This window comes from Schistocerca piceifrons, chromosome 2, assembly GCF_021461385.2.
Source record: "Schistocerca piceifrons isolate TAMUIC-IGC-003096 chromosome 2, iqSchPice1.1, whole genome shotgun sequence".
Taxonomy (NCBI): Eukaryota; Metazoa; Arthropoda; class Insecta; order Orthoptera; family Acrididae; genus Schistocerca; species Schistocerca piceifrons.
In genome coordinates this window covers 962,382,757-962,404,550 of record NC_060139.1, presented here as the reverse complement: position 1 = coordinate 962,404,550, position 21,794 = coordinate 962,382,757, and the positions used below count along the sequence as shown (strand labels likewise).

General features: G+C 44.4%; 1 protein-coding gene across 1 annotated transcript in view; it reads right to left on the bottom strand.

The window, feature by feature from the left end:
• Window positions 1-21,794, bottom strand: part of LOC124776022 — a 290,423-nt gene that overhangs the window by 170,941 nt on the left and 97,688 nt on the right. Inside the window, exons 7-8 of the mRNA XM_047250863.1 lie at window positions 21,008-21,170; window positions 20,662-20,935 (exon numbers count right to left, since the gene is read on the bottom strand). Coding sequence (XP_047106819.1) covers window positions 20,662-20,935; window positions 21,008-21,170 — 437 coding nt within the window. The remainder of the gene's footprint in view (window positions 1-20,661; window positions 20,936-21,007; window positions 21,171-21,794) is intronic.

Below are 21,794 nucleotides of genomic sequence, written 5' to 3'. Positions count from 1 at the left end.
GCTTAGATGTTTGACAGTCTTTCTGTTGTGCCTGTCTGTGTCTCAACGTCTCCGTTATATGGTGAGTAGCAACCTATCCTTTTCATAACATTGTCTATGTTAATACAATAGGATATGAAATTTGTCGTACCTCACAGGTCGTCAAGTATGCTACTGCTGTCAACTCAAACAGTGGCATTTCTTGGTCACATTGGACATTACTGCCATAATACCAACACGAAACTGACAAATATGCCAAACAGCCTACATTACATATCTCTTGTTATTCCTGAGACACACATTGAAATAAGTGAAAATACCATGCTTGAGAGATGGTGGTGGTGAGCCCCTATGGGACCACACTGCTGAGGTGGTTGGTCCCTAGGCTTACACACTACTTAAACTAACTTACACTAAGGACAACACAGACACCCATGCCCGACGGAGGACTCAAACCTCTGACAGGGGAGCCGCACAAACCGCGGCACGGCGCCATGCTTGGACTATTAGTATGTAAGGGTAGAATATATAAAGTATAAAAGCGTAGAATATATAAAGTATTAAAGCGTAAAATATTTATAAATAGATAAAAATTTATGTTAACAGTCACTAAAAACATAATGATAACATGTCCGTAATGCAAAATGTGTATCTACCAAATAACGAGTTTATCAATTTGGACTTGGATTAATAGTGATCCAACATGTCAAGTTAGTCAATTTTATGCGCAGGAGACAGAGTGAACTCCAAATTCAATTAAAACACTGACTACATTTTTAATGAAAAAGAGTTATGGAATAAGATGTCTATACAGAATTTTAACAGTGTTCAAACCGAATAAGTTCAGTTCAGAGTCCCCTCCATCTCCTGCATATAAAATTGACTAATGTGATATGACATGTTGGATCATCATTAGACCCAAGTTTTAACTGACAGCCTAATTTTATGGCACAAACAGATTTTATATTATAGCCATCTTACTCCATATGTTTGAAACACAGTTGACCTCCCTTCAGTTACTTAATGAATATTATCTAGCAGCTTTATGATATTTAGAATAAAAACATACTATACGTAATTCCACAGATCAATTGTTCTAGTAGTATACATACATTGGTTTCCACTCCAAAAGAAAGAACCAGCCAAAAACTCACATTTGAAGTTCAGCTGCACATTCTCAACCTTTCAAACGTACCTGTCCTGATCTGTGATGCAACTGTTCTTATGCTGTATTCCCATATGTGCACCTAATTCAACCTCACACAAACACAATATCATGCAGAAATGGGTCAGTACACCATTACACAAAGCACAAACTAAACTGGTAAAATCAAATATATCATTCAGGTGCTCTGTCTTCCAGTTAAATTGGTATACATGTGTTACAGCACTTATGCAAAGTTGACAATAGCACTCATCGGCATTCAGGGAGCTTGTGAGACAAACTAATTCCGATTAGCAGGAAAATTCAGTATAAATGAATTAGCTCCTCGAACATAATATTACGATCATATTGTTGCTCTGCCATGTAAGACTTAGAAACGAATCGCCAGGATAGCTTTGGAATTCGTTAGCAGTAAGTCATACAAATTCTAAAAGACGAAATATGCTAACCCTAGACAGCCTTCAATGGCAATCTAAAGAAACACTGAGCCAGTATACAACTGGACAATTAGCTTCGTCCAACTTGCTAACATTCTATTGAATGATGACATATAACACACCATAACTATTATTCTATCTCTGTCTAAGTCTGTAGATATCGTCACCAACAAATATATGCTTTGAAATATCAATAAAAGCCGATGCAATTGTAGGTATTCAAACTTAAAAACATCAAATGAACAAATACAAATGTTATGATTTAACTAAGGTGGACTGTCATCTGACATAGGCCAAACCTTAGTCTAGTCCCAACACAGTCTGCTCGATCAACAATCTCTCATCCTACTTATCTTACTGCTGCGATATCAGGCAAGCCACCTAACCAATTCCTTTTCTAGCCAAACTGTAGTGTCCTACATAGATGCCTCTAGTGAAAACTCTTCCAGAACACCCTCTGAAATAATTCTATCTTAATTCTTATTCCTATAAAATGTTTTTTCTGGTGAACTATTTTTCTTTCCTATGTCATCCATTCCTTGGACTCTTCCACCTGCTTGCTGATAAGGGTGCCTGCCCTGTAATACTGCCTCTAACTTTTAGTTTGCATCATTTATAGTCTTACATCAGCACTGCGAAAATGATCAATGAGCGCTGAAGCCCGCCATGATGGCATGGCATCCTTGGGCATTCAGCTACCTCACCAATACAACATGGTCGCCTCCTCCCTCTGCACTCTAGCTGAATTCTGATTTCAGTGTTTCACTGAAACTGAAATACCTTGTGATCTACAACTCTGATGAACACTGCAGTCTTCAGCATATGTTTTTAAATAAATGAACACACCCTACATCTTCCATTCCAACCTCTTTCTCCAGTTACTAAGTTCTTATGCTTACAGCTACAAGCACATCAGCAATGTCAGTGATTGTGCATATCGATGACTGTACACATCACTCCCATGTCTCATCTTGTTCCCGATTCTACTGTTAGATACCAATTGTCAAAGCACAGTACTTTCACACACACTATATATATATATATATATATACAAAGATGATGTGACTTACCAAATGAGAGTGCTGGCAGGTCGACAGACACACAAACAAACAAACACAAACATACACACAAAATTCAAGCTTTCGCAACAAACTGTTGCCTCATCAGGAAAGAAGGAAGGAGAGGGAAAGACGAAAGGATGTGGGTTTTAAGGGAGAGGGTAAGGAGTCATTCCAATCCCGGGAGCGGAAAGACTTACCTTAGGGGGAAAAAAGGACGGGTATACACTCGCGCGCGCGCGCACACACACACACACACACACACACACACACACACACACACACACACACACACATATCCATCCACACATATACGGACACAAGCAGACATATTTAAAGACAAAGAGTTTGGGCAGAGATGTCAGTCGAGGCAGAAGTGCAGGGGCAAAGATGTTGTTGAATGACAGGTGAGGTATGAGTGGCGGCAACTTGAAATTAGCAGAGATTGAGGCCTGGTGGGTAATGGGAAGAGAGGATATATTGATGAGCAAGTTCCCATCTCCGGAGTTCGGATAGGTTGGTGTTAGTGGGAAGTATCCAGATAACCCGGACGGTGTAACACTGTGCCAAGATGTGCTGGCCGTGCACCAAGGCATGTTTAGCCACAGGGTGATCCTCATCACCAACAAACACTGTCTGCCTGTGTCCATTCATGCGAATGGACAGTTTGTTGCTGGTCATTCCCACATAGAATGCGTCACAGTGTAGGCAGGTCAGTTGGTAGATCACGTGGGTGCTTTCACACGTGGCTCTGCCTTTGATCGTGTACACCTTCCAGGTTACAGGACTGGAGTAGGTGGTGGTGGAAGGGTGCATGGGACAGGTTTTACACCGGGGGCGGTTACAAGGGTAGGAGCCAGAGGGTAGGGAAGGTGGTTTGGGGATTTCATAGGGATGAACTAAGAGGTTACGAAGGTTAGGTGGACGGCGGAAAGACACACTTGGTGGAGTGGGGAGGATTTCATGAAGGATGGATCTCATTTCAGGGCAGGGTTTGAGGAAGTCGTATCCCTGCTGGAGAGCCACATTCAGAATCTGATCCAGTCCCGGAAAGTATCCTGTCACAAGTGGGGCACTTTTGTGGTTCTTCTGTGGGAGGTTCTGGGTTTGAGAGGATGAGGAAGTGGCTCTGGTTATTTGCTTCTGTACCAGGTCGGGAGGGTAGTTGCGGGATGCGAAAGCTGTTGTCAGGTTGTTGGTGTAATGCTTCAGGGATTCCGGACTGGAGCAGATTCGTTTGCCACGAAGACCTAGGCTGTAGGGAAGGAACCGTTTGATGTGGAATGGGTGGCAGCTGTCATAATGGAGGTACTGTTGCTTGTTGGTGGGTTTGATGTGGACGGACGTGTGAAGCTGGCCATTGGACAGGTGGAGGTCAACATCAAGGAAAGTGGCATGGGATTTGGAGTAGGACCAGGTGAATCTGATGGAACCAAAGGAGTCGAGGTTGGAGAGGAAATTCTGGAGTTCTTCTTCACTGTGAGTCCAGTTCATGAAGATGTCATCAATAAATCTGTACCAAACTTTGGGTTGGCACACAAACCCAGTCTCTCCCATCTACTCAGTCTCCCACTACCAGCTCCACTCCCTCCAAAACCTCAAAATTCCAATCAACACAATCTGGCACCACAACACCCTTATTCAGTAGTTAACCTTTCCTCCAAACCTCTCTCCCAATCCGAAACCTCTGTCCTATCCAAAGGCCTCACCTTCAGCCCCACTCCCAGATTCAACCAAACAGCCCTCGTCAAAGATTTACTGTCCTACACTCGTACTCTCTGCTGGAAGTATCACTTTGCCACGAAGAAAAATGATCCTAATCCTACCCCTAATGATCCAACTCCCCAAGACACTATCCAAATTAAACCCTGCCTGGAACAGTTCCGTCCTCCGTCACAGCGGGACCCACCTCCTCTTCCTCAAAATCACCCTCTCCAAACCTTCCAGGAATTTCTGACTTCCAGCCTTGCCTCTCAATCCTTCTTAAAAAACCTTAATCCTACTCCCAACATCACCACTGCTGAAGCCGAGGCTATCCGTGATCTGAAGGCTGACCAGTCCATCGTCATTCTTCCGGCAGACAAGGGTTCCACGACCGTGGTACTTGATCGTCGGGAGTATGTGGCTGAGGGACTGCGTCAGCTTTCAGACAACACCACATACAAAGTTTGCCAAGGTAATCCCATTCCTGATGTCCAGGCGGAGCTTCAAGGAATCCTCAGAACCTTAGGCCCCCTACAAAACCTTTCACCTGACTCCATCAACCTCCTGACCCCACCGACACCCCGCACCCCTACCTTCTACCTTCTTCCTAAAATTCACAAACCCAATCATCCCGGCCGCCTCATTGTAGCTGGTTACCAAGCCCCCACAGAACGTATCTCTGCCTACGTAGATCAACACCTTCAACCCATTACGTGCAGTCTCCCATCCTTCATCAAAGACACCAACCACTTTCTCGAACGCCTGGAATCCTTACCCAATCCGTTACCCCCAGAAACCATCCTTGTAACCATTGATGCGACTTCCTTATACACAAATATCCCGCACGTCCAGGGCCTCGCTGCGATGGAGCACTTCCTTTCACGCCAATCACCTGCCACCCTACCTAAAACCTCTTTCCTCATTACCTTAGCCAGCTTCATCCTGACCCACAACTTCTTCACTTTTGAAGGCCAGACATACCAACAATTAAAGGGAACAGCCATGGGTACCAGGATGGCCCCTTCGTACGCCAACCTATTCGTGGGTCGCTTAGAGGAAGCCTTCTTGGTTACCCAGGCCTGCCAACCCAAAGTTTGGTACAGATTTATTGATGACATCTTCATGATCTGGACTCACGTTGAAGAAGAACTCCAGAATTTCCTCTCCAACCTCGACTCCTTTGGTTCCATCAGAGTCACCTGGTCCTACTCCAAATCCCATGCCATTTTCCTTGATGTTGACCTCCACCTGTCCAATGGCCAGCTTCACACGTCCGTCCACATAAAACGCACCAACATGCAACAGTACCTCCATTATGACAGCTGCCATCCATTCCACATCAAACGGTCCCTTCCCTACAGCCTAGGTCTTCGTGGCAAACGAATCTGCTCCAGTCCGGAATCCCTGAAGCATTACACCAACAACCTGACAACAGCTTTCGCATCCCGCAACTACCCTCCCGACCTGGTACAGAAGCAAATAACCAGAGCCACTTCCTCATCGCCTCAAACCCAGAACCTCCCACAGAAGAACCACAAAAGTGCCCCACTTGTGACAGGATACTTTCCGGGACTGGATCAGATTCTGAATGTGGCTCTCCAGCAGGGATACGACTTCCTCAAACCCTGCCCTGAAATGAGATCCATCCTTCATGAAATCCTCCCCACTCCACCAAGAGTGTCTTTCCACCGTCCACCTAACCTTCGTAACCTCTTAGTTCATCCCTATGAAATCCCCAAACCACCTTCCCTACCCTCTGGCTCCTACCCTTGTAACCGCCCCCGGTGTAAAACCTGTCCCATGCACCCTCCCACCACCACCTACTCCAGTCCTGTACCCCGGAAGGTGTACACGATCAAAGGCAGAGCCACGTGTGAAAGCACCCACGTGATCTACCAACTGACCTGCCTACACTGTGACGCATTCTATGTGGGAATGACCAGCAACAAACTGTCCATTCGCATGAATGGACACAGGCAGACAGTGTTTGTTGGTAATGAGGATCACCCTGTGGCTAAACATGCCTTGGTGCACGGCCAGCACATCTTGGCACAGTGTTACACCGTCCGGGTTATCTGGATACTTCCCACTAACACCAACCTATCCGCACTCCGGAGATGGGAACTTGCTCATCAATATATCCTCTCTTCCCATTACCCACCAGGCCTCAATCTCTGCTAATTTCAAGTTGCCGCCACTCATACCTCACCTGTCATTCAACAACATCTTTGCCCCTGCACTTCTGCCTCGATTGACATCTCTGCCCAAACTCTTTGTCTTTAAATATGTCTGCTTGTGTCTGTATATGTGTGGATGGATATGTGTGTGTGTGTGTGTGTGTGTGTGTGTGTGTGTGTGTGTGTGTGTGCGCGCGCGAGTGTATACCCGTCCTTTTTTTCCCCTAAGGTACGTCTTTCCGCTCCCGGGATTGGAATGACTCCTTACCCTCTCCCTTAAAACCCACATCCTTTCGTCTTTCCCTCTCCTTCCTTCTTTCCTGATGAGGCAACAGTTTGTTGCGAAAGCTTGAATTTTGTGTGTATGTTTGTGTTTGTTTGTGTGTCTGTCGACCTGCCAGCACTTTCATTTGGCAAGTCACATCATCTTTGTTTTTACACAAGCAGACATATTTAAAGACAAACTCTTTGTCTTTAATATATATATATCTGTGTGTGTGTGTGTGTGTGTGTGTGTGTGTGTGTGTGTGTGTGTAAGGGCGCGCGCGTGCACATGCCAAAGACATAAACAAATATGATCTCAGAATAACAAGAGACATGTAATACAGACTGTTTGGCTTCTCTGGCAATTCCGTTTTTATATTATATGATGGTTGTATCCAGTGTGACCAAGAAAAGTCACTGTTTAAGATCTGAAATTACTAAAACACCCCACAGACTATGTACTGTGAGACAGACATAGTTGTAATAAAATTCTAAATATCCACATGGTTGTATGCTTTTTAGTTGAACACGGATTTGAATATCACAAGTAATTCATAATCAACACACATCATCAATACAGATACATAATATGCAAGTAAACATATGTTCTCACTGTTATGTATAGAATTGTTATGTTGTAGATATCAATATGCATACAATTGTTTGTTGTCCTCTGTATCAGATCCACCAAAAATGGGTTCAACACCCAAATACCAGCTTGGCTACTAAACATTTTAAATGCGGCTCATGGCATTTACAAAATGTCCTTTACAGGACACCTCATTTCCAATAATGTTGAGCATCCAGGAAGAGTAGCTTTCCTTCTTTCTCCATTTCCACAGAAATCTTTGTTTGGTGCATGCTCTTTACATGATCATAGAATAGGTGTAATGTTTTCCTTGCCATGAGGTCAAATGAAAATGGTGTCGTCAATGATAATTATGGTATGAGTGAAAAGGAGCGGTGTTTATAGCACGTTCTTCAAAATTTTAGTTCAGTAGAAGTTAGAATGGCCAGCTTTGCCACTCAGTGTAGCAAGCTGACCACACACAGATTGACATCCCTGGGCACAGTTTATCATTCTGTCCAAAATAGTGTTGTGTTGTGTTGTCCTGATAAACAGAGAAGAACCATCTCAGTGTCTAAGTAATTCATGTAACCTGTGTGTCCAGACAAAATAACTGTCACAAACATAAAATCAAGTCAGCTCTCTTTGGAAAATACATATGCAAAACCAGTCAATCAACAACAGATCAGAACACAATGTTTCTTCTGTAGTGTGGAGCACCATTAGGTAGAACTGGCTGCCTACAAACTCTATAAGAGGTAGTGATTGCTCCATAAGTCCAAGTGTTTCCAATATTCTATGTGAATGTGGTAGTAGCTACATAGAATAGACTGTTCCAATGGCTTATCAGTGCTGAACAAAAAATCAGAGATACATCAAGTACAAAAGTATAATAAAATCTGCTGTTGCCAAAAAGGCCTTAATAATAAGCACGAGATCTTAATTAAGCAGACGGATTCTGGCCTACACTGCGGACTACTGGGACTGAAGCACTGAAATGGGTGTGGAAATCAGAATGAGTGTCAACAACTTTAATAGAGATATGGACTAAACACACAGGAATGTGTGGAACTGTGCACTTGATACCGAGAGACTGTGTGTGTCCCATATTGCACACTGTGATTGGAAAAGAGATGTTATCTCTAGTTGAAGTGGGCACTACAATGTCATTTACAAGTGGGATGCCATTAATTCCTCAACAGGCAGTTGATTTTCTCATGAGAACTACGGCAGACTTTGTGGAAAGCTTGGATTTTTATAGAGAAAATTGGTGTGAACAAGTGAACAGCTAAAATTTAGTCACTGAACAGTTCAAAGAAAAATTTAATCTCATTTCAAACAGGTACCCCACTCATACAATTATAGTCAGGGCTGACATCAATCTACCCTCAATGTGCTGGAAAAATTAAATGTTTAAAGCTGGCGGCAGGCATAAAACATCATCCAAAATCTTACTGAATGCGTCCTTAGAAAATTATTTTGAACAATTAGTTCACAAGCCCACTCGAAACGTGAATGGTTGTGAAAGCACACTTGACCTCTTAGCAGCAAATAATCCTAGACAAATAGAGAGTATCATGACTGATATGGATTAGGGACCACAAGGCAGGCAGTTGCCTTGCCACTCCAATACCTGCAAACTGATTTGCAGGGCACCTACTGTAACTAAATAGCTGAGTCTGTTCCAGAAGCCAATGCTCTCACAAAAAGCAAAGATTCAGTTTTAACATTCCACTAATAACGAGGCCATAGAATACAAGATACTATCAGGGAAGGATTAGGAAAGTAATCTGATGTGTCCTTTTCCAAGGAAACATCCCAGCATTTACCTTACGCGATTAGGCCAATGAGGGAGAATCCGAATCTAGATGGCTGGTCAGGGATTTGAACTACTGTTCCCATAAGTGTTAGACCAGTGTCCCACCACCTTTCTCTTTCTACATCTACATCATTATTCTGCAAATCACACATAAATGCTAATTCACAACCATTCAACACTCTTATAGCACACCGGAAAAACAGACACTTAAGCCTTTCCTTGCAAGTTCCAATTTCTCTTATTTTATTGTGATGATTAATTCCTCCTATGTAGATGGACATCAACTCAACATTTTCATATTTGGAGCAGAAAGCTGGTGATTGTAATCTCTTGAAAGGATCTAACTGCAGCGAAAGACACTTCTCATTTAATGGCTGCCACCCCAAATCACATATCATCTCTGTGACGCTCACTCCCCTATTTTCCAATAATACAGAACGAGCTGCCCTTCCTTGAACTTTTCCGATGCCTTAAGTCAATCCTATATGGTGTTGTTGTTGTGTGGTCTTCAGTCCAGAGACTGGTTTGATGCAGCTCTCCATGCTACTCTATCCTGTGCATGCTTCTTCATCTCCCACAACCTACTGCAACCTACATCTTTCTGAATCTGTTTAATGTATACATCTCTTGGTCTCCCTCTACGATTTTTATCCTCCACGCTGCCCTCCAGTACTAAATTGGTGATCCCTTGATGCCTCAGAATATGCCCTACCAAACACTCCCTGCTTCTAGTCAAGTTGTGCCACAAATTTCTCTTCTCTCTAATTCTATTCAATACCTCCTCATTAGTTATGTGATCTACCCATATAATCTTAAGCATTCTTCTGTAGCACCACATTTCGAACGCTTCTATTCTCTTCTTGTCCAAACTATGTATCGTCCACGTTTCGCTTCCATACATGGCTACACTCCATACAAATACTTTCGGAAATGACTTCCTGACACTTAAATCTATACTCGATGTTAACAAATTTCTCTTTGTCAGAAACGCTTTCCTTGCCATTGCCAGTGTACATTTTATATCCCCTCTACTTCGACCATCATCAGTTATTTTGCTCCCCAAATAGCAAAACTCCTTTACTACTTTAAGCCTCTCATTTCCTAATCTAATTCCTGCAGCATCAGCTGATTTAATTCGACTACATTCCATTATCCTCGTTTCGCTTCTGTTGATGTTCATCTTATATCCTGCTTTCAAGACAACTGTCCATTCCGTTCGTTCAGCTGATCTTTCCGGTCCTTTGCTGTCTCTGACAGAATTACAATGTCATCAGCAAACCTCAAAGTTTTTATTTCTTCTCCATGGATTTTAATTCCTACTCCAAATTTTTCTTTTTTTTCCTTTACTGCTTGCTCAACATACAGATTGAATAATATCGGGGATAGGCTACAACCCTGCCTCACTCCATTCCCAACCACTCCTTCCCTTTCATGCCCCTCGACTCTTATAACCGCAATCTGGTTTCTGTACAAATCGCAAAAAGCCTTTCGCTCCCTGTAATTTACCCCTGCCACCTTCAGAATTTGAAAGAAAGTATTTCAGTCAACATCGTCAAAAACTTTCTCTAAGTCTACAAATGCTAGATACGTAGGTTTGCCTTTCCTTAATCTATTTTCTAAGATAAGTCGAAGGGTCAGTATTGCCTCGCGTGTTCCAACATTTCTACAGAATCCAAACTGATCTTCCCCAAGGCCGGCTTCTACCAGTTTTTCCATTCGTATGTAAAGAATTCGTGTTAGTATTTTGCAGCCGTGGCTTATTAAACTGATAGTTTGGTAATTTTCACAATTGTCAACACCTGCTTTCTTTGGGACTGGAATTATTATATTCTTCTTGAAGTCTGAGGGTATTTCGCCTTGCTCACTAGATGGTAGAGTTTTGTTAGGCCTGGCTCTCCCAAGGCTGTCATTAGTTCTAACGGGATGTCATCTACTCCCGGGGCCTTGTTTCGACTTAGATCATTCAGTGCTCTGTCAAACTCTTCGCGCAGTATCATATCTCCTACTTCATCTTCATCTACATTCTCTTCCATTTCCATAATATTAACCTCAAGAACATCGCCCTTGTACAGACCCTCTACATACTCATTCCACCTTTCTGCTTTCCCTTCTTTGCTTATTACTGTATTTCCATCTGAGCTCTTGATATTCATGCAAGTCATTGTCTTTTCTCCAAAGATTTCTTTAATTTTCCTATAGGCAGTATCAGTCTTACCCCTAGTGATATGTACCTCTACATCCTTACATTTGTCCTCTAGCCATCCCTGATTAGCCATTTTGCACTTCCTGTGATCTCATTCTTGAGACGTTTGTATTCTTTTTTGCCTGCTTCATTTACTGCATTTTTGTATTTTATCCTTTCATCAATTAAATTCAATATCTCTTCTGTTACCCAAGGGTTTCTACTAGTCCTTGTCTTTTTACCTACTTGATCCTCAGTTACCTTCACCATTTCATCTCCAAAAGCCACCCATTCTTCTTCTACTGTATTTCTCTCCCCCATTCTTGTCAATCATTCCCTAATGCTGTCTCTGAAGCTCTCTACAAGCTCTTGTTTAGTCAGTATATTCAGGTCCCATCTCCTTAAATTCCCACCTTTTCGCAGTTTCTTCAGTTTTATTCTACAGTTCATAACCAATAGATTGTGGTCAGAGTCCACATCTGCCCCTGGAAATGTCTTACAACTTAAAACCTGGTTCCTAAATCTCTGTCTTACCATTATATACTGTATCTGATACCTCCTAGTATCTCCAGGATTCTTCCATGTATACAACCTTCTTTCATGATTCTTGAACCAAGTGTTAGCTATGATAAAGTTATGCTCTGTGCAAAATTCTACCAGGCGGGTTCCTCTTTCTTTTCTTACCCTCAATCCATATTCACCTACTATGTTTCCTTCTCTCCCTTTTCCTACTATTGAATTCCAGTCACCCATGACTATTAAATTTTCGTCTCTTTTCACGACCTGAATAATTTCTTTTATCTCATCATACATTTCATCAATTCCTTCATCATATTTTGCAGAGCTAGTTGGCACATAAGCTTGTACTGCTGTAGTAGGCGTGGGCTTCATGGCTATCTTGGTCACAATAATGCGTTCACTATGCTGTTTGTAGTAGCTTACCCGTACTCCTATTTTTTTATTCATTATTAAACCTACTCCTTCATTACCCCTATTTGACTTTGTATTTATAACCCTGTATTCACCTGACCAAAAGTCTTGTTCCTCCTGCCACTGAACTTCACTAATTCCCACTATATCTAAATTTCACCTATCCATTTCCCTCTTTAATTTTCTAACCTACTGCCCGATTAAGGGATCTGACATTCCACACTCCAATCTGAAAACGCCTGTTTTGTTTCTCCCGATAACAGTGTCCTCCTGAGTAGTCCCTGCCCAGAGATAAGAATGGGGGACTATTTTACCTCTGGAATATTTTACCCAAGAGAATGCTATCATCATTTAACCATGCAGTAAAGCTGCATGCCTTTGGGAAAAATTATGGCTGTAGTTTCCCTTTGCTTTCAGCCGTTCGCAGTACTGTTTTGATTAATGTTACAAGGCCACATCAGTCAATCATCCAGACTGTTGCCCCTGCAACTACTGAAAAGGCTGCTGCCCCTCTTCAGGAACCACACATTTCTCTGGCCTCTCAACAGATACCCCTCCGTTGTGATTGCACCTATGGTATGGCTATCTGTATCACTAAGGCACGCAAGCCTCCCCACCAACGGCAAGATCCATCGTTCATGGGGAAGGGGGGACATTCCGTAAATTCCATGAAGTGGCTGAACTGTCAGATCTCAAGGAGGAAGTTAATACAATTAGCTCTGGGCATGAAGATTTAGAAAAACAGTAGCTCAAGTTTAGAGCAACAGCTGACCAAGCACCGAATAGATACATAATATGTAGAACAGTTCATCTTTTATCATTCCCTGGTATGTTGTCTCTGTATAGAATTACAAGCAATATCAACTACTGCACAACAGGTGTGAAGTTACTATCATATGTAAAGCTATCAGTGGCATCCAAACACTCAGCGGTGACACAGGGGAACCGAAATTGTTGGTATGAAATTAAAATCAGAAATCCTGAACACAACTTTCAAATGCACCTTTACAAATGGAGACCCAGGAGTATTGTCCCAGTTTAATTCTCACATCATTGGAAAGCTGAGTGATACAGATATAGGTCTCATGGCATTCAGAAATAGCTTAAAAAACCAACAATGACCTAATGGAATCTCCATCACATTCTATACAGAATTTGCAACTGAAGTAGACTCTCTATTAAAAGTAATACACTGTAGATATTCTCAACAAAAAAACTGTGCCCGGTGGTTGGAAGAATGCACAGGTCATATGAGTCGACAAGAAGGGTAGTGGAAGTAATTCACGTAATTACCACCCAGTATAATTGTCATTCATATGTTTTAGGATCTGGAAACATATTCTGAGCCGAAATGTCATAAATTATCTCCAACAGAATGACATCCTGCATGTCAGCCATCATGAATTCCAAGAACATCAGTGATGTGATACAACTCTCTTTTCTAACATTAAATACTGAAATTCTTGCATCAAGGCAGTAGATGCAGTATTTCTCGACTCATTATCAGACCAACTTTTATTTACGAAAGTACAATCATATGGATTATATCAAATGAAGTTTACAACTGGAATGAATTTTTTTTTTCCTAATTGTATCTGGGGGAAGTGTATTGGGACATTTACTGTTTGTGTTGTCTGGAAGATAATACAAGGGACATGTCAAAAATAATGCACAGGTTGGTATAATAACAAATTGTTTGATGCAACAACAATGAAAACTACAACAGATGTAGCTGGGAGCTTGAGGAGAAGCACGTTTTTGTTTTTTCACTTTGTACTCCAACATAAATTGCCGAGAGGTAAAAATGGACACCGAAGGGGCCTCAGGTACTGTGAAGACCAGAGGTTGTACACTAAGACCCAAATTTTATGTGGCAAGAACCCGACAAATCCACAGTGTGTTAGGTAAAGCTTGTGGTGAGTATGCAGTGGACCACAGTACAGGTTCACATTGTGTTAATCATTACCATGGTGATCGTAAGAGCATGGACAAAAATCCGAGGCCCAGAATGCCAGAAACATCAACAGATGAATGAAATGTGAAAGTTGTGAGAGATGTTCTTGAAAAAGATTGCAGTACGACTTGAGAAGAATTCTCTGAAGCCACAGGAAATCCCCCAACAGTAGTATACCATATTCTAACAATGATCTGAAGAAGACAAAAATTTGTGTGTGACTGGTCCCACATTGTGGGAATGCTGCTGAAGAGAAGCAGAAATGCCTGGACACTGCAACTTTGCTCAAACAATGATTTGACCGTGAAGGTCAAGAATTCTTGTGTCGAATTGTCACTACTGATGAAACGTGGATTAGTGACTTCCCAGACCTGAAATCACAGTCCAAATTTTGACGTCCTCAGTCAAAGGTCAAGCAAGGAATCATCACGACAGATAAGAGTCCCATGTGGAACAAGTGCCACAGCTGTGTATCGTCTTAACTTCATGCAAAATCTGTGCAGGTAAATGTACAAAACCCAACCTCAGTTGCTTCAGGCTGGGCCATTCATTCTCCATGACATTGCTCACCTTCATATCGGCAGTGTCGTAGCCCAAAAACTGTACGAATACAGTAGATGGGAAGTACTGCCCCATCCTCCCAACAGCCTGGACACGAGTCCACAAGACTAACTAATTCCCGAAAATGGAAAAACCTGTGTGTGGAACGTCATTATATTTCTCTGGAAGAGCTTTCTACCACCATTCCTGAGCCATTCAACAGATGAACAGAAGTGGTGTCCTGGATGGGATAACAGAACTTCTGAGACTTTGGGATTCATTCATAGACAATCAGGGAGACTATACTGTAGGACTGTAAAGAGATATTGATGAAAAAAAAAAATAAAAAAAAAATTATGAAATCTTCATGGGTTACCAGCCGAGTGGCAGCGTCTTCTAGTCGCAATGTTTCAATGGATTGCGTATCTATCATCTTCAGACAAAGATGATGGATACGCAATCCGTTGAAACGTTGAGACTAGAAGATGACGCCACTCGTCTGATAACCTGTGAAGATTTCAAATCTGAAATACGCCAAGAAAGCCTGCAATCGCATATAAAAATAAATGTGTATGCAAAAAAAAAATTGTGTGCACTGTTTATGAAATATCCCTCTCATTAACAGTTATTGCAGTAGCCACCAGAAACTGCGCATCACGGATGGTAGTTGCCGCAAGTAGAGTCCCGTCCACCAGAGGGCATGCGAGAATTCGGACGCGACCTCTGCCGGCATAACAACAACAACAACAACAACAACAACAACAACTCCGGCAGCACGGGCCGTGCCCAGTCAGTTAACATCGGGCATGCCTAGGACACAGTCCCGGTCTACGCTAAGTGAAGTGCGACGTAAACATGAACAGTGTTACTACATAATTGGCGACGAGTAGGGTCGTTCTTTCGCGTGTTGCGTCGTCGTTCCGGTTTCGCAGCTTCTCCACGGCATGGAGGGTTTAGTGCAGGTTTTGGTTGAGCAGCAGATGGAGCTCATGGCCACCATGAAACAAGTGCTTCCAGCGTTGCTCTCCACGCCGTCTGCTCCAGCGCCGTTCCCTCCTCCCTTTCCCCCCCTATGACGAGACGGCGGAGGATTGGGACGCTTATGAACATCGCCTTCGGCAGCATTTTCAGGCGTTTCATGTTGCCGATGCCGAGATATGTCGTGCTCTCTTCTTGTCTTGGATATCTCCCTCGCTGTATCAAGTTTTGCGGCAGCTAGCGCCCTTGCAGGAACCCTCGTCCTTGTCTTTTGACGCATTGTGTTCATTGCTGTCTTCATATTATCGCCGCCGCACGCATGTTGTGGCGGCTAGGGTCGAGTTCTATCAATGCAAGAAGTAGCTCCATCAGTCTTACCGGACGTGGGCCGCTACCCTGCACGATCTTAGTCGCAAGTGTCATTTTGTCACGGAGCAGTCGCGAGAGTCGTATGCCCACGTTATGGTATGCGACGTCATTGTTCGTTCGGCCCCTGATAGGGAGGTCCGGCAACGGGCCCTGCAGTTAGAAGACCCTTCCCTCGAGGAAGTCCTGTCCATTGCTCAATCGTATGATATCTCTCACGCAGCAGGTCAACAGCTGGAAGCGTGGTGCGACTTTGTGGCAGTTCAGGGCGGCGCGGCTGCGTCCACTGTGTCCGGGGTGGACGGCGTGCGAGCGGTACAATCCGGCCATTACGGCCGCTCCCGCACGGCACGTAAACAGAATTCCGGCCGCCGCCCCCTGTTGCCGTCCTGTGTGTCGTGCTACATACATCATGATTGGTCAGAGTGCCCCCAGTGTTGGGCCGTTTGTTGCAAATGTAATAAAAAAGGTCACATTGCTCAAGTTTGCCGCTCAGCCTCAAAAGAATCAAAGGAAGCAGGTACAGAGGACATGGACGTTGACATTCAGGAAGTTTCATGGGGCCAGGCTCCCGACACATCGGCACGCAAACTCTTTATCGAGGTGTAGGTTCGGTCGCGCCAGTTACAACTGCAAGTAGATACGGGCGCGTCAGTTTCGTAGTTGAATGCACAAACTTATTCCGACCTTGAATCGCCCCCGTTGGCGCCAGTTTACCGGCGTCTACGCGGTTATGGTAAACAGTTCATTCCCCTATTGGGTCAATTCACTACCGACGTGACTTACAAATCAGTCACTCGACCTATTACTTTTATTGTTGTCAGTGATGCGAGCTCCGTTAACCTTTTTGGCCTGGATGCCTTTCAAGCTTTCGGTTTTTCTATTGCTGACACCATACAGTTGGTCTCCGAAGACGTTCCCTATCAATCATTGGAATCTTTGATCTCAGACTTTCCAGATATTTTTGAGGAGGGCCTGGGGCGTGTTTCAGATTTTGAAGCTCACTTAACGTTGAAGGCGTCAGCTCGCCCGCGTTTTCTGCGTGCGAGGCAGATCCCCTTGGCTCTCCACCCTCAGGTAAGGGAAGAGCTAGACCGGCTGACAGCCCTAGGGGTCGTTCTTCCCATTTCTTCTAGCGAGTGGGCTTCGCCCCTCGTTATTGTAAGGAAGCCCTCGGGAAAATTACGTCTTTGTTGTGATTTCAAGGCCACCATTAATTCCCAATTGGTTGTGGACACCTATCCTTTTCCTCGTGCTGATGAATTGTTCTCCGCCGTGGCGGGAGGCCAATATTTTTCGAAAATCGATCTTTCGGAGGCTTATCATCAGATACCACTTGATGAGGACTCCAAACGGCTGGCGGTCGTCAACACCCCGTTTGGCCTTTACCAATATCAGCGGTTGGCCTTCGGAATATCCAGTGCCCCGGCGATATTCCAGCGTTATCTTGAGCACGTCACGTCGACAATCCCTCATTATATTAATTACCTGGACGACAATTGTCACAGGCCGCAGCACGAAGGAACACTTGCACAACCTTCGCACCCTCTTTCTCAAATTCAGGTCTGTGGGCTTGCGTTGCAACCTGCGTAAGTCAAACTTCTTCCAACCGTCCATTGAGTATGTGGGCTACACCATCTCTCGGCACGGCATCCAGCCACTAGGAAGTTTGGTACAAGGTATCATCGACCTTCCTCGGCCGGCTTCGCTGAAAGATTTACAAGCTTTTTTAGGCAAGATTGCCTATTACCACCGGTTCATTCCCAGGGCTTCCACCATAGCCCGCCCTCTGTACTGCCTTCTGCGCAAGGGTGTTCCTTTTGATTGGTCGCCTGCATGCGAGCGAGCGTTCACCTCGCTGAAGGGCCTCCTCACGTCAGCACCTTCTTCGGCTACTTTTGATCCCCATAAGCCGTTGGTCCTGGCTACAGATGCTTCGCAGTATGGGGTGGGGGCGGTCCTGGCCCATCACAACGCAGATGGTTCCGGGCATTTGCGTCTAAAACGCTTAGTCCGGCGCAGGCCCATTACTCCCAGGTGGAAAAAGAGGCTTTGGCCATTGTCTACGCTGTTACCAAGTTTCACCCTTTCTTGTATGGCACGAAGTTTCAGTTAATCACTGACCATAAGCCGTTAATATTGTTATTTGGCCCCGCCTCTCAGATTCCGGATAGGGCGGCCCACAGACTACAGCGCTGGGCCTTGTTCCTCTCTAAGTACCACTATGACATTCATTTTCGCCCTACAGGACAGCATGCCAACGCCGATGCTCTTTCCCGTCTTCCGGTGGGCCCGGATCCTACGTTCGATCGAAAGGAGATTATGTGTTTTCATTTGGATGTGGCGTCCCGCCAAGTGGTTGATGGCTTCCCGATCACTAGTTCTCGAGTCGCCAGGGAAATGGCAGCTGACCCGGTTCTCCGGCGAGTAGTTCGCCTCCTTCAGCAGGGGTGGTCATCCCGCCCTCCGGGCCTGGCCTCAGACCCTCTTCGTAATTATTTTATTCTACGAGACCGCCTCTCGGTCTTGGAAGGAGTTCTCCTTCAGGCTACCGATGATACAGCTCCTCGCGTGGTTGTTCCTGCAAGTTTACGAAGGGAGGTCCTCACGTTATTACATGCGGAGCACTGAGGTGTTTCCCCTTGGCTCACAGACATGTGAACTGGCCCGGTATTGACAGAGAAATTGAGCACTTGGTGGCCGCCTGTTCCCAGTGTGCGAGCCAACAGGCATCTCCCAGGGCAGCGTTCTCTTCATGGTCGCCGGCAACCCAAGCATGGGAACATGTTCACATCTATTTTGCGGGCCCGTTTCTCAATGGCTTTTGGTTCATTGTCATTGATGCTTATTCCTGATTCCCATATGTGGTTCGCTGCTCCTCAACCAATTCAGAAGTTGCAGTCCAGGCACTAGCAAAAATCTTTTCTGTGAAAGGTCTGCCAATCACCCTGGTCTCGGACAGTGGACCGCAGTTTATTTCGCAGACCTTCCAGGATTTTTGTAGGCGCTTCGGTATTCGGCACGTTTGCTCTCCCCCTTCCCATCCACAATCGAATGGGGAAGCCGAGCGCATGCTGCGCACATTTAAGACGCAGATGAAAAAGTATGTGCACGAGTTTCCTGCGGAGGAAGCATTGACGTTTTTCCTGACGGCATACCGGACCACACCAATGGGAGAACGCAGCCCCGCAGAGCTCCTCCATGGGCGTCAACCTAGGACTCTGCTGCACCTCCTCCGGCCTGGTCCTCGCCAGTCTTCGCAAAACGGAGTACCTGGCTTTCCACTGGGTATGTCGGTCTGGGCCCGTGGGTTTGGTCCCAATCCACGTTGGATACTGGCGGTGGTCCTGCGCCGAAATGGCCGCCGGCTCTATACCTAGCAGGCGGGGGACCGGGTGGTACGTCGTCACCAAAATCAGCTACGTCCACGTTTGGGCACCCACCCTCCGACCTCTCGGACACTGGCTTCCCCACTGCCAGCACCTGTGTTGGTTTCGCAGGGGACGTTACCTCCTCTCCCCGCTGTGACTCTGCCGCACTGCGATGGTTCTCAGCCTTGGCAGCCTCCAGTAGCTCCAGCACCGGCATCGCCATTGTTCGAGATGCCCCAGCGAGAGCCGGCCCCCCTCGCAGGCCCGGTTTCTCAGGAGGCTGGTTCACCTGTGGTCGTCCCTTCCCCATCGTCCCCGCCACTGGGTCTTGCCCCTCCCGAGGTGGAACAGGATCTGGAGTTCGACAGCTTGTCGCCCGTTCTGTCCCGGGCTCCGGTTGTGGGAAGACGGGGGCCTCTTCGTGTGGCTCACTTCCAGCCGTATTCGAAGGTTCCGGCTCGAGGGTTGGCAGATCCCCTCGACTCCGGCCTTCCAATGGATGTGGAGGTTATCGCTCCTGCCCGACGCTCCAACTTCCGACACAGTGGATCACAGTGGCTTCACCCCCCTAAGGAGGAGGAGTGCAGTAGCCACCAGAAAGATCGTGGGAGGCGCACATTGGCACGGCGCGTCACGGACGGTAGTTGCCGCAAGTAGAGTCCCGTCCACCAGAGGGCACGCGAGAATTTGGACACGACCTCTGCCGGCATAACAACAACAACAACAACAACAACAACAACAACAACTCCGGCAGCACGGGCCGTGCCCAGTCAGTTAACATCGGGCATGCCTAGGACACAGTCCCGGTCTACGCTAAGTGAAGTGCGACGTAAACGTGAACAGTGTTACTACAGTTATCTTAGACTTCCTGTAGCTAATGCAGTTATCCATAACAATAACTGCATAAATATTCAATCAGATCTTGGCAAGCCAGCCCTACTGAGTTCTTTGTGATATAGAACAGTTGCACATATTTGGCCTTAAGAAGTGGTATCCAGTATCAAGATTTTATTTTGAATATATAAACTTTAGCAGACAACCTTAAAGGGCTGGAAAATTAATCCAAGAAAACCAAAAAATATTTCTTCATTTATATTTAATACACATTGGCATTTCCAAAGTATCCATAATAAATATGCTTAATTTTACTTAATGCATGCAATACTTACCTGAGTCTTCAAACTTGTCAATCTACTACGAGAATACTCCAAAAGCTGCCTAATCTCATGTAAGTTTTTGGCAGCAGCCTTCGAACAACATTCAACAATAAAATGTACGTCTGTTATATCGTGCAGCACTCCTAGCAGAGTGTTCGCATCAGATGTATTCTGTTGGGCAATATAAATTGCTTCACTTTTGTAAACAGTTTCCACATCAAGGCCATGAACAATTGCAAACTGCTTTGCCTCGGTAAACAGTCCTCTCCGAAGAAGGTGATCCAATCTAATAATGTCAACAGATTATTAAAGGTTCAAACAAAGAACAATATATCAACTGTGCAATAGCTAAGCTGACCTGAACTCTGGTATTCCTTGAGCTAAAATCTTCACATTAAGCGTGTCAATGCAAGATTTTTTTGTTGAAGAGCCTTCAACATAGAATATTTCTTGTATAGCTTGTGGTATATCAACCAGGTATGATGTATATGCGACATCAATGCTATACTTAATCTCAAAACCTACAAAGGAATAGGAAACAATAGTGAATACACATTTCATATTAATATAAAGATTAATAAAACATTCTTCAAGAGGTCACTTACAGCGAATAAATATTTGGAAAAATCATTTTCTATGCCAACAGCTGTACAATTTTATTTATTCTCTATCGGTATCGGTACTGTCTACCACCTTCACGGAAGATGATAATGAACGTCAACTGATCAAAAATTAATCTCTGTTAAATATGGGAACATCAAGTATAACAAGCGATAAAGTATCACATTAATTGTTTTATTGTATTTCTACTGTAGTAGATTTACTCAATTGAAATGTGGTAATACACACACACTTAAACTTAACATCAAATAATCACCACAAGCTCAGTAAGAACAGGAACTACCATGTTCTGAACAAGCTTATGGTGGTTATTTGATGTTAAGATTAAGAGTGTACATGTTACCACACTTCAGTTGTGTAAACCTACTACAGTGGAAATTCAGTGAAACAATTATTGCGTAATTTGTCATACTTTATATCTGATGGTGCTGTATTAGGCACAGATTAATTTTTGACCATTTTATGTACATTATGATTTGCTCTGAGGATGGTAGCCAGAACTGTAACTGGTAGGTAATAAATAA